The 13,914-nt window shown below is 43.7% G+C and overlaps 1 protein-coding gene across 1 annotated transcript in view; it reads right to left on the reverse strand.

Annotated features, from left to right (window-relative positions):
• The window catches only part of IPO7 (importin 7), a 106,665-nt gene that overhangs the window by 69,835 nt on the left and 22,916 nt on the right, over positions 1 to 13,914 (reverse strand). The window contains exons 2-4 of the mRNA XM_033927917.1: positions 12,030 to 12,111; positions 10,398 to 10,548; positions 310 to 468 (exon numbers count right to left, since the gene is read on the reverse strand). Coding sequence (XP_033783808.1) covers positions 310 to 468; positions 10,398 to 10,548; positions 12,030 to 12,111 — 392 coding nt within the window. The remainder of the gene's footprint in view (positions 1 to 309; positions 469 to 10,397; positions 10,549 to 12,029; positions 12,112 to 13,914) is intronic.

The following is a 13,914-nucleotide window of genomic DNA, read 5'->3' on the forward strand; positions in this document are numbered from 1 at the left end:
CAAAATCTACACAACAATAGCGTACAGCAGCAAAAGCATCAGGGCGCTACAGTGGGTTTTAAAACAAATCCCTGTAAACAAGCTGTCTATAGTAAATAAATGCATGCATTAGCTGTCAATCCATTTTTATGGAGAAGGATCACTCTAGCTATTTCAGTGCAGAGCTGTGCAGATGAAAGGGATTAGTACCAATCTTGTTCCCTACTCCTTGAACTCTTTGGAACAAGATCTGCTTCTTCTAATTCTTTAAAAGATATAAAAACATGTTATAGAAGATTTATAAGTATTTAATAAAATCCATAAACTTACTCATAGTTTTTTACCAGCTGATAGAGGCAAAGGAGAATCCCCAGCCAACAAGCGCTGTTATCCGACTGTAGATAAAATCCAATTTTTTCCACGACTGCAGTCCAACGGGTGGGGTAATCATGTTTGATGATGTGATGAATACAAGTTGTAAGTTGTACTCTAGTAGGGTGAAAATTGTATTTTAAATAATTAAAAGATTGTTATGTAAGGGAAAAAAAAAAACCAATTTCAATTATTTTGTATAGACCTTCCAGTGACTGCTTAAAAGAAGGATAAAAAGCTCTATGATTTGTAGGATTGGAAATCCACAGTTATTTTGCCTTGACCAGAGGTCAGCAACCTGCAGCTCACGAGTCATATGTGGCTGCGGCTCTTTTATAGATAGGCCCTCCCAGTCCTACCAAAATACCTGGTGGTCCAGCATTGGTCTTTGTGGCAGAAATGTGGCCCTATCACTCCTGCCTCCTAAAATGGCTGCTGTGACCTCTTGGAGCAGCTCGTGGTAGAACAGGAAATGCCATGAGCAACCACGAAAGGTCATGGCAGCCATTTTAGACAGCAGCCTCAAGGAGGCAGGAGTGAGAGGGTCACACTCCTGCCACAAAGATCCCCGCTGGACCACCAGGTACCTTGGTGGGCCCAGGGTTGGGCTACCTATACATGGCAGAGTGGTGGGGGCATTGTGGGGTTCAGCTGCCATGAGCGAGCCATGCTCCTGCCCCAAAGACCCCCCCCCCCTCGGTTCCTAAGTAGGCCCTTGGGAGATGGGGAATCATGGGGTTGAGAGAGACTAAAGGGTCGGAACATGGAGAGAGCCTTGGCTATTAATAAAACAAATACAAACAAAAATTAGAAATCCTTAATCCCTACTCTCACTAGGGAAGGAAAAGGTCATAATATACCTCTCTCTCATAAGAGAGGGGGAAACACATACACACCTTCCCCAAGTGGCCAGCAAATAAAATTATTGTTGCATAACTATAAAGAACATAAGAATAGCTTTGTGGGTCAGACCAATGATCCATCTGGCCCAGTAGTCCATCTTCATAGTGGTCAATCCAGGTCTCTAGTACCTGGCAAAATCCCAAATAGTAGCAACACTCCATGCTACTGATCCAGGGCAAGCAGTAGCTTCCCTATGTCTGTCTCAATAACAGACTATGGACTTTTCCTCCAGGAAATTGTCCAAATCTTTCTTAAAACCAGCTACATTAATCGCTCCTACCACTACCTCTAGCAATACATTCCAGAGCTTAATTATTCTCCGAGTGAAAAAATATTTCCTTCTAATGGTTTAAAAAGTATTTCCCTATAACTTCATCAAGTGTCCCCTAGTCTTTGCCATTTCTGACAGAGTAAAAAATTGATCCACTTGTACCCATTCTACACCACTCAGGTTTTTGTAGACTTCAATCATATCTCCCCTCAGCCATCTCTTTTCCAAGCTGAAGAGCCCTAACCTTTTTAGTCTTTCTTCATACAAGAGGAGTTCAATCCCCTTTATCATCTTGGTCGCTCTTCTTTGAACCTTTTCTAATTCCTCTACATCTTTCTTGAGATAAGGTGACCATAATTGAACACAATATTCAAGGTGAGGTCGCACTATGGGGTGATACAGAGGCATTATAGCATTCTTAGTTTTGTTAACCATCCCGTTTTTAATAAAAAAGCAATCAAGATGAGGAATCATTTTTTGTTTAAGTACTTTGTATAAGAAAATCCTAATCACAAAATCTGAATTTTCTTAGTAGATGGGACCTCTACGATATAAGATTAAATTTATTCATACAAGTTAAATTTCCTTTCCATAAGTCCTACTCAACCAATTCAGACAAATAGGTCACATCCCTTCTATGCCTAAGGAGAAATTAGGCATAGTTATGTCCATTGACCAGCAGATAGAGATAGAAACACAACAAAGGGCTGCCTGATATAGGTCCTCTACGACCCCACAGCTCCTCAGTATTTTTGGAAATAAGCAGTGGGAACGTGGGAATTAAGAGGCAGACAACACTTACTCTCAACCTGCCCTTGCCCTGTTCCGAACCCCTATTTCAAGGGTAAGCTCCCAATCCTTCAAGGACTCCCAAAGCAAGACCTGCTCTGAACAGACAGAGGTGATGCATCCCTGCCGCCATTCCTCTGAAGGCTCACCCAATGACACTTAGGGGCCGGGGATACCCCCGGGACACAGAAGGGTCAGAAGCAGCCAGGGCCGGAGACAGTACTTGCATCATAGGAGGACAAGAGTGAGAAGAATCCAAAGACCCTGCCTGTGCCTGCTTCATGAGAAAGGCCTGATGGAAAATGAGGACAAACTCAGGGGAAAACAGGGACCCCCAGAGCTGAGCCATGCCCAGGGAGCCTGAGGAAGAAGGACCTAGGAGATCTGAGGGGGGCACCAAAATGGTCATGTTCCCACATTGTGCTGTGCAGGAACCTCAGCTGCCAGTTCACCCAAACCGGAGAGTTGAGAATCATGTTGCTGCCTGATATCTAGAACCATGACATCCCCAGGCCCCTTGGCAGTTGGACGTCCCTTCTCCAACTTACATGGGCACTTCCCCGAGGTCTCCCGACACACCGTAGGGTGAGCACCTCTTGCGTGTCTCTGCCAGCACAGATATTGAGGAACTGCGAAGCCCTCCCCAAAGCTGCCCGCCGGCACTCCCCAGCTGACTGTGGAAACCCTCTCACCAGCCCAGGGATTCTCCAGGTTGACTCAGCACAGCAAAAAGCAGAGCCAGGAGCTCAGGGTCCGTCTTTTGCTTCTACCTTAAAGAAACAGAACACTTTTCTTATAATTTTTTTTTTTTTTAAGAGACAGCACTCAAATACAACTGCCCCCCAAATTTAGATCAATATAAAAGCTAAATTAACTCTTTCCTTGGTTTTTTTTTTTTGTGGCTGATGAGTCCTGTGCTTACCCCAAAGGGAGGAAAGGAAAATGGGCAGGTGGCAGAGGCTGGCACCACCAAGTTTACACCCCTCAAGGTCAATGTCACAAAGCTCATCTGGGAGCCAGTTCACCAACCAGATAAGGAGCAGCCTATCCAGAGCTGATAGCTATGATCATCCACCAACTTAGAGATAGAAAATACCGAGGAGCTGTGGGGACAGCTCTTCGTTGTGTTTCTATCTCCACCTGCTGGTTGATAGCATAACTATCCCACTGGTCTTGAATAGTGGGAAAGACACTACAGAACACCCCATTTGAAGCCTAAGGAGAACCCAAGAACAATATCTCAGGGGTCCTCAAACTATAGTTTTACAGGGCATTTTCCGAATCGATATGAGTAAAATTTCACCTTACTTATCATTCCACCACACCAGTCTAGACTAGAGAGCTGCACGGGAACGGGGACGCCACCTAGGGTCACGGGAATCCCATGGGGACGCCCCCTAGGGTCGCGGGGATCCCATGGGGGACGCCTCCGAGGGTCGCAGGGTTCCTGCGGGACTGGATGTACTAAGTCACGCGGCTTTTCTCCCTACCTGCTCTGCTTGCAGCACAGAGCCGAACGGAAGTCTTCTCGACGTCAGCGCTGACGTCGGGAAGACTTCCATTCGGCTCTGTGCTGCAAGCAGGGTAGGTAAGGAGGAGTAGCCTCGCGGCTCGAGTGGCTACCAAGGGAGGGGGGCGGTCCGCCCCACCCCGGGTGCAGCACAGCCGGCCAGGTCCCCTTACTTTTGTGGCGCTTTCCCGAACGACCGACCGACAACAGCCCTGGTCCGACAAACCTCCCTGCCCTTAACCGCGAATCTAAATTACCTTCTTACAGCAGCTGTAAGAAGGAAATTTAGATTCGCGGTTAAGGGCAGGGAGGTTTGTCAGACCGGGGCTGTTGTCGGCACAAAAGTAAGGGGACCTGGTCGGCTGTGCTGCACCTGGGGCGGGAGAGAAGGAGGGGGGAGAAGGATGCTGAAAGCACTGGGGAAGACAAAGGGGTGGAGAAGGATGCTGAAAGGCCATGGGGAAGACGGGGGGATGGGGGGGAAGGACACTGAAAGCATTTGTGGAAGACAGAAGGGGGAGAAGGACGCTGACAGGACATGGGGAAGACGGGGGGGGGAGAAGGACGCTGAAAGCACATGGGGAAGACAAAGGGGTGGAGAAGGACGCTGAAAGGCCATGGGGAAGACGGGGGTGGGTGGGTGGAGAAGGACGCTGAAAGGCCATGGGGAAGACGGGGCTGGGTGGGTGGAGAAGGACGCTGAAAGGCCATGGGGAAGACGGGGCTGGGTGGGTGGAGAAGGACGCTGAAAGGCCATGGGGAAGACAGAGGGGGGAGAAAGACGCTGACAGGACATGGGGAAGATGGGGGGAGAAGGACGCTGAAAGGAAATGGGGAAGAGAGAGTGGGGAGAAGACGCTGGCAGGGAAGAAGATAGAGATGACAGACTATGGGGGGAGCGAAGGGAAGAAGATGGGTGCCAGATCAATTTGGAAGGGGGGAGAAAGGGAGAGGCACAGTAACAGAGCAAATGGAAGACGCAGAAGGAAGAGAGACAGTGGATGGAAGGAACTGAATGAGAACATGAGGAAAGCAGAAACCAGGCAACAAAGGTAGGAAAAGGATTATATTTCTTTTTTTTTTTTGCTTCAGGATAAAGTAGTATATTAGTTGTGTTGATAAAAATTTATAAACAAAAGAGGCTCTGGTAGAAACCCGTTTACAAAGTATGTATTCTTCCCAATTACCGTAATATTTCCAAATTAATAAAGTATTTTTGCTTATTTGTAAATGGGTTTCTACCAGAGCCTTTAATTCAGTAGCATAATTAAATGAAATAACTATTTCTGAAGTTTATAGGGACGGGCGGGGATTCCTCGCGGGGACGGAGGGATTCCTCACGGGGACAGGTGGGATTCCTCACAGGGACGGGTGAGACTTTGGTGGGGACGGGTGGTATTTCTGTCCCCGCGCAGCTCTCTTGTCTAGACAAACCAGATAGATGGACCAGCAATTCTTTACAAAGCAGGGGAAGACGAGATTCCCTGAATAACACCCTTGACAAATGCTGCATTGTCCTTACAAGACATCAGTCTGTATTGCTTAACAACTGAGTGCAGCATAATCAGTAAAACTGCCCAGACCCACACCCAGAAATCACCAGCACACAAGGAATGTGCCCATAGACCCTTGGGGACCATGTTGCTACTGAGACTACAATCAGTCTCTAAGGCTGACTTAATCCTTTATATAATGAGGGACTAGAAGCCACTTCTCCCTTGCGTGATCCTTGAAATAGGACAAACAATCTTTCCAACTTGCAAGGACTTTCTGCCCAAGTACCGTAGCAGAATTCTCCTAACATCCACTGTGTGAATCCTCCTAGAAATCTCCAAGTCCCTGTCATCCTTAAAGGCTGGGAGAACAATCACCTGATTGAAATGAAAAGGAAGAGACCAACGGTATACTCTTCCCGATCAGGAACAATGAAATGATAAATGGACAAATCTCTATTAAATCTTGCCCGGTAAAAATGGAATCAAAAATAAAATTGCTCGGTGTTATTCTAGACAAAGATTTAACCTTCCATGATCAGATAAGCTCTGTCGTAAAAAGCTGTTTCCACAAACTTCGGCTCATTCGTTCTTTTAACCTCAATTCTTGAAACTGATGCTATTACAACCCTCATTCACTCACTGGTCATTTCTCATTTAGATTACTGCAACTATATAATGGAATTACTCAAACAGAATTACATCGTCTGCAGCTCATTCAAAATATGGCATTAAAACTTATCTATAAGGTTGGGAAATATGATCATGTCACTCCTCTTCTGTGAGAAGCTCATTGGCGGTATATAAACTAAACTAAACCTTAAGTTTATATACCGCATCATCTCCATGGATGTGGAGCTCGGCATGGTTTACAAGAACTTAAAATATAGGAAGAGAAGGAAAAGAAAGGTTTACATGAACTTATATATAGAAGAGAAGAGTAAGGGGGGATAGAATTACATTTTAGTGAAAAGCAAGGTTTTCAGTTGCTTGCAGAATAATTGGAGGGAGCCCAGGTTCCGCAGCGGGGTAGTAAGGTCGTTCCAAAGACCTGTGATTCTGAAGAGAAGGGATTTTCCCAGTTTGCCTGCACAGCGAATACCGTGTAGAGAGGGGAAGGATAGTTTATACCTTAGGGCGGGTCTGGTAGAGTCAGGACTCGAGGAGTTATAAGATAGTGGGATTAAGGGACGAAGGATGCTGTGAATGATCTTAAAAGCCAGGCAGGAGCATTTGAAATGGATTCTGGAAATCACTGGGAGCCAGTGAAGTTTGGCTAGGAGAGGGAAAAACGGTCAGACTTGCGTTTTGCAAAGATCAACTTGGCTGCAGTATTCTGGATTAGCTGGAGTCTTTGAAGACTTTTTTTTGATAGGCTTAAGTAGATGGCATTGCAGTAGTCTAGTTTGGAGAGGATGATGGATTGGACAAGGACGGCAAAATGTTGTTGGCAAAAATAGGATCTTACTTTCCTCAGCATGTGGAGGCTGAAAAAACATGATTTAGCCAAGGTGTTGAGGTGGTCATTGAGGGAGAGAGAAGAATCAATAATGATGCCAAGGACCTTGCTTGAGAATTCAAGTTGCAGTGCAGCGCCTGAGGGTAGTACGAAGAGGGTGGGCAGGTATTCTAGTTTTGGGCCGAGCCAGAGTAATTTTGTTTTTGATTCATTCAATTTCATCTGTACCGAGAAGGACCGGGAATGGAGTCTCATTATGCAAGCTGTAATATTCTCGTGGAGGTTGGTGAGGTTCTGGTCTGTCTCAAGGAGGACAAGGATGTCATCAGCGTATGTGTAGATTATTTCAAGGGGGGATTATTGGAGGAGTTTCAGGGAGGACACATAGATGTTAAAGAGAATAGGGGATAGGGGTGATCCCTGAGGGACACCGCAAGATGGTGTCCAAGGAACAGACATGGTGCCATTTGTGTTGACAGTGTAGGAGCAAGAGTGTAGGAAATTTGAGAACCACTTTAGGACGGTAGAGTCAATTCCTATCTCGGAAAGTTGATAAAGTAGTATGTCGTGGTGGACAACATCGAAAGCTGCAGAGAAATTGAATTATCATAGGACAGCGAATTTGTTACGAGAATGTAGTTGTTGCACCTTAGAAATTAAAGAAACTAGGAGGGATTCGGTGCTGAAGCTGGGTCTGAAGCCATATTGGTAGGGATGGAGGATGGAGAATCTCTCTAGGTAAGAAGAGAGCTGGGTGGCGACTATGGCCTCTAGCAGTTTAGTTAGGAGAGGGATATTTGCTATGGGGCAGTAGTTAGATGGTAAGAAAGGGTCGAGATCGTTTTTTTCAGAAGAGGGGACAAGGCAATGTGTCCCATTTCTGTGGAGAAAACAACGAACAGACTGCAGATAATGTACAAGATGCAGGCGTTGTTTATTAATAAATGCAGTAACATATAAAACCAAGGGACCCGACATGGTCCGTGTTTCGGATAACACGCCTTCCTCAGGGGTCCATGGTGGTTAAGGTATAAAGCAAACTGCATAAAAGATAACAAACACACGCCAATCACGATCAAATGGGGGTCAAGCAAGTCTTGCACAATGCCAGGGAGCCTTGCGGGAGTGGGAGATAGGTTTAGTAGACAAAGGGGCAAGAGCACGGTAGGTAGTCCCAGAAAGGGTTACCCAATTATGCCAGTTGGAATCTGGGTCGGCATGTTTAGGAAAAGGGGGGAGTTGGTTGAGAAATTGGGTCCAGAACAGTTCACTCGTGATTTTTTTTGCAGTAGGTGATAGAGTTTGTGGGTCGGGGTGGAGTGCCAAGATGAGACATGAAAATGGGAAGGCAGAAAGAGCCCAGAAGGTGATCAGACCAGGGGACATGTTCCCAACGGGCCTCTTTGGCAGAAGTTTTGTGCTCGGTCAGGTCAAGGAAGCTGATGATGTCTAGTGTATGCCCCTTATCATGGGTAGGGGTGGGCAAAGGAGCGGTGAAGCCTAGGGAGGTGAGGAAGTCTTTGAATTCGGTTGCATCCTTGCTGGTGTTATCGTCTAGGTGGAGATTAATCTCTCCAATGATCAGTAGTCTCTGGAATTTTAGGAAGGCCCTTGTTATGGTTTCGAGAACGAGTTCAGAGGATTTGTTCCAGGGGGTTGGTGGGCGGTAAAGTAGCAGGATACCTAATGGGTAGGGATGAAGTTCAACGTTGACTGACGCTAACATGAATTCTAAAGAGGTATGGCTGCCCTTTTCAAGGAGCTGGACATCGAAGAATGATCGAAGAATCACCCACCGCATCACCTCTAAAACTTTAATGCTGGTCTTTAAAATCAAACTTTTGCATCTCCCATCTTTTCTTGATAAACTCATTATCCCCTTTTGCTCTTCCTGGACCCTTAGATCGGCTGATCAGAATTTACTGACCATACATTCCTTCCATCAAAGAATCTTACTACACTAGAAAAACTAATTTTCCGTTGTAGCTCCAACTTTATGGAATGCCATGCCACTTCAACTCTGCCTCGAAAATTCACTCGACAAATTCAAGACTAAACTAAAAACGTTCTTATTCCAAGATGCATACCATAGCGTCTAAATATTTCCTTTACAACAGCTAGCAATATAAACACGAACCGCTTTTAAGAAGCGATCCCCATTCCTGGTGTTTTAACCCCCTCTCTCTTCCCTTTAATTAATTTGTTTTAAATGATGTACTTTCCCCTCCCCCTTTCCCCTCAAGCTCATGTTTGTATTTGTAATTTGTCTATTTAATGTTCAAATTTCTCCCCCCTACAAAAATTAATTTAAACTTTCATTTTTTAGCATTGTAAACTGGCCAGGTGCACATTGATGGTCGGTATATTAAAATTAATTAAACTTGAAACTTAAAGGATGGAAATGTCCATATGGAAACATCATACGCAGAGAAGAAATGTGGGTCTCTTCAAGAGAGGGCCTAAAGTCCTAGACCAGGGGTCTCAAAGTCCCTCCTTGAGGGCCGCAATCCAGTCGGGTTTTCAGGATTTCCCCAATGAATATGCATGAGATCTAGGTGCATGCACTGCTTTCAATGCATATTCATTGGGGAAATCCTGAAAATCCGACTGGATTGCAGCCCTCAAGGAGGGACTTTGAGATCCCTGTCCTAGACCATTCTCACAAAGCAAACATTCTCACAAAGCCATCTTGAGTAACCAATCCATTAGGAAGGCATGCTCCAGGTGCTCCACTGACTATGATTTAAAGTGATACTACATTTGATAGTGTCCATACCAGGATCCATCCAATGACGTCCTCAGAGAAATAAAGCTAAAACAAAAAGCCCATGCCCGAATGACCCAGCTTTGCCATCCTCATGATAAAGCAATTACAAACAATACAAAATACAGCCTTAAGACTCATCTACTCATTGAAAAAATATGACCACATCACAGAAGCATACCACGACTCACACTGGCTCCCAAAACAAGCAAGAATACACTTCAAATTCTACTGCCTACTTTTCAAAGCTATTAATGGAGAAAGCCCATCCTTCTGGAACAACCGACTAACTCAATCCACCTCAACTAGACACAGGAAAACCCACTCACTATTCACACACCCACCAACCAAAAATGTCAAACAAAGAAAACTATATGACAATCTAATGGCCTCCAAAACAGCAAAACTAGACAGACAAATCACCAATCTGCTGTCCTCGACCAGACTACAAAACCTTCAAAAAAGAAACTAAAACCCTACTCTTCAAAAAATACATAAAACCTATTTAACACAACCAGTTCCTTCCCAATCTCTACCTACCACACCCACTACCCCTTTCAAATCAAAAATGTTTCTAATTTAACCAACATGTATCCGCCTCAAGTTTCCGACAATTCTTATATAACTCCTATGTAATTCCTATGACAATTCATACGTAAAGTTACAATTCTTGTAACTCCTGATAAATCTTATGTAATCCGCCTTGAACCGCAAGGTATTGGCGGAATAGAAATCACTAATGTAATGTAATTTTTAAACATGGATGCTTTGTATAGGTATGATAATATGCTGGCATGCTTACTGCACTCCTGAAATAGTCTTTAAAAAGATCTGTAGACTCCTCTTAAAATATATACCTGATTAGATCGGGAGACTGAATAATAGCTTCCACAATGTTTTCTCGGATACAGTGACGATCCTCTTCAGGGATTGTATACGATGGGATCTCACCAGATGTGTCCCGATCTGGCCAATACTGGGTTACCATATTCTTCAAGTAAATAACACCTGAATGATAAAAAGCAGCAAATCACCAAGTACCCCTATAAGGTATTCAAAAGTATGGTTTATTTGAACTGTATTTGTATCTTGCTTATTATGCAAAGTTTTATGTATGTGTACAAACATGGGAATGTGAAAAAATGTTTATCACTATATTTATCTTTCAAAACCTCTATTTTAACTTATTTCATTTTTACAGCTAACATTCAGACATTAAAAACTGAAATATGTTTTAAGTATCACACTTTTTCCAGTTGGCAAGCTTCAAAGTTGAAGACAGTCCTTCTCTCTGCAAAAGCTTTTTAATGCATTTAGGTCTTTTGAATTCCAAAATGTCTAAGATTGAAAAACAGATTTTCTACTTAGTGGTGCATCTTAACTTCCATAGATCCTAGATCACCAACCCCTGGCATAGACAAAAGCTTCTCACAGATTCCACTCCCTCCAGGAAAGTTGACCCACTTGGAGATCACCATGCTTCTATGGCAGAATCTGTGCCAAAGAGGTTTATATACTACCTCTCCCCCAAGAGAAACAGCTAACAGATCAGTTTCCCAGAACTACAGTCACAGCTTTTAAAAGGCCAATACTTTAAATCAATTCCCAAAGTTGATGAGATTCTCTCTCCTCTTGGAGCCAGCTTTCCTTGGTTTACACTTTAAGGCACCTGCACTAATAGGCTCATCAGACCACTCAGAAACTGTCTAGTTGCTATCATACTAATCCCAAAAAATGATCAGAAATAGTAGGTTCTTCAATGTTAAGACCCAGAGGTCAGTGGCAGCCCTCATCATTCTGTCTATTTTTCTGCTATGCTATGCCTCTCTACCCAAGCTCACTGCAGAAAGGGACGTGGATAGGGCAAAAAGCCACATGCTTGAAGGACAAGGCATTTCTGAATAGACAAATAATATATTTGGAAATGCCTCTCTCCTTTAGGATACACTCAATGAAAAGTTTGAAGGCACGTTAGTGGGGTGGATGTCATTGACACACACTGATCAGCAATGTTAAGGCTTCACATGGGAAAATATTTGGCTCCCACTTAAAAATTAGGGAATTCCACTGGTCTATAGGACTCCTCTTTACCTGAGGCAGCGAGTCCAGGGTTTGTTTTTCACGTTCTTCTTCGGTTTCCCATTGAAACATTAACATAGACAAGCACTCTTACCCTGCTCTCCCCACCCCGGTAGGTACAGTAGTACAGTCAACTTTGCGGCAACCAGAATGCCACACAATTCAGCATCAGTGGAGGTCATGCCACTGTCATAGCCTTGTTGGTACCCACAGAGAAAGCAAAGTGCAACTGGGCACTAAAAGAAAGGGAATCACAACAGAATAATGGAGTTTGTTAAACTACTCATGCAGAGACCTCTCTCCTCCACTCCCCAAATGACAGGAGGCTCACTAAACATTTCAAAACCAAATTGAAGTAGCTTTGCACTGTACCCCATCCCTCCCAAAAAACAAATTCTAAGCACACTTGCCTGCCTGTCTCACTGGTAAATCCAGCTGCTCCGACATAGTGATTTGAAGAAGAGTCGACACAAAGTTCACAGACTTATGAGCCTGCAAAAGAATAAAAATTTAAAAATCAAAATGGCAAAAAAGCAGCATTCAGAATAACTTTCCCTGAAAAGTATATATGAGCTCTCTTGGGTGCTGCAAATATATAAACCCCAAAATTCTCAAAAATCCTACACACTCAATGAACCCCTTTACCTAACCATTCTTTCTCTACTCCAGAAGAGGTTGCTATGTAAGTGGTTATAGTAAACAGCTGGTCAGCACAAATTAAAGACCAATAAATGCGTAACTAAGCTTCTAAGGAAGGAAGCAAATAATGGTCTTCTAATCTCAAAATGAACAATGCTTCAGAACCTTCTACAAAAAAGCTACCAATCACAAAATTCTACTGGTTTACAGATTTGACACTTGCTTTCTGAAATGACTATTTCATAACATGAAATACCTTAAAAATAACAGTGTCACGTTTAGGACCCTATTTACCAAATCTTATCATCAAATAATTGTGTTAGAAACTGTTCTAGGTGGCATCAATAATACGTTATATACAAAAATTAAGAACCACTCGCAAAAGATCAAAAATAGACACTGATTTTAGGTTCCCTATGAAAATCTCAACTTTTCATTAAGTAAATTGATTAAACTATAATCAACTTAAACTAATGGGGACAAGCCTCAGACATAGGACATAGTTTAATCAATTTATTCAATGAAAAGTTGAGATTTTCATAGGGAATCTAAAATCAGTGTCTATTTTTGATTTTTTGCAAGTGGTTCTTAATTTTTGTATATTTTGTCAATACAGCACCATTTGAAATTTGTATTGTTTTGTTGTATCAATAATACGTTGACATTTTTTGTTTCATATGTGGCAGTGGAGGGGGGGAAGTAAAACAGAATGTTAGTGATCATCAGGAAAGGAATAGAAACTAAGATTAAGAAAAAAAAGGTTATAATTCCTCTATCACTCAATGGTGTGCCTGGTTCATAGACATAATCGCGGAAGACAAAGGCGCACGCTGACAACTGAGCGCAAGACGGAGGCGCGCGCCGAAGAAAATTACTGTTTTTAGGGGCTCCGACGGGGGGTTTTGTTGGGGAGCCCCCCACTTTACTTAATACAGATCGCGGCGGCGTTGTGGGGGGTTTGGGGGTTATAACCCCCAACATTTTACTGGAAACTTAACTTTTTCCCTAATAACAGGGAAAAAGTGAAGTTTTCAGTAAAATGTGGGGGGTTACAACCCCCCAAAACGCGGTGCAATCTGTATTAAGTAAAGTGGGGGGGGGGGTCCCCCCCACACACCCCCGTCGGAGCCCCTAAAAACAGTAATTTTCTTCGGCGTGCGCCTCCACGCTGCGCTCAATTGTCTGCACACGCCTTTGTCCCGGCGCGCTTTTGACCTTGACACCGGTGTGCCTCACCTTGCAAACTGTGTTGTTGCATTTCAAAAATTAACAAAATATGTGATTTTCCAGCAGCAATTGATTCCCTATTAAATTTGCATGCAAATGATTTGCACGGAGGTGCAAATGATTTGCATGCAAACCCACAGACTCAATTGCTCAGTGAACAATTGAGACATGCATAGAGCCCTAACAGTAGTGACAGGGGAAGCAACCTCCTGTTACTACTGCCAGGGCTTTTGCTGGGTTGGTTTTTTTCATTTCACAGATATTTTGCATGTATTACACATGCAAAATAACTGTCCCATTAAAAAAAAATTATATGTATCCCCCACCGGCAGCCCTCTCCCAACGACCCCCAATAAATGCACCTCCCCCTGACATGTGGCAACCCACAAATGGCAGGAGGGATGCCCCCCACCCCGTGCCAATCTTTTA

This window comes from Geotrypetes seraphini, chromosome 19 (genome assembly GCF_902459505.1).
Source record: "Geotrypetes seraphini chromosome 19, aGeoSer1.1, whole genome shotgun sequence".
NCBI classification, from domain to species: domain Eukaryota; kingdom Metazoa; phylum Chordata; class Amphibia; order Gymnophiona; family Dermophiidae; genus Geotrypetes; species Geotrypetes seraphini.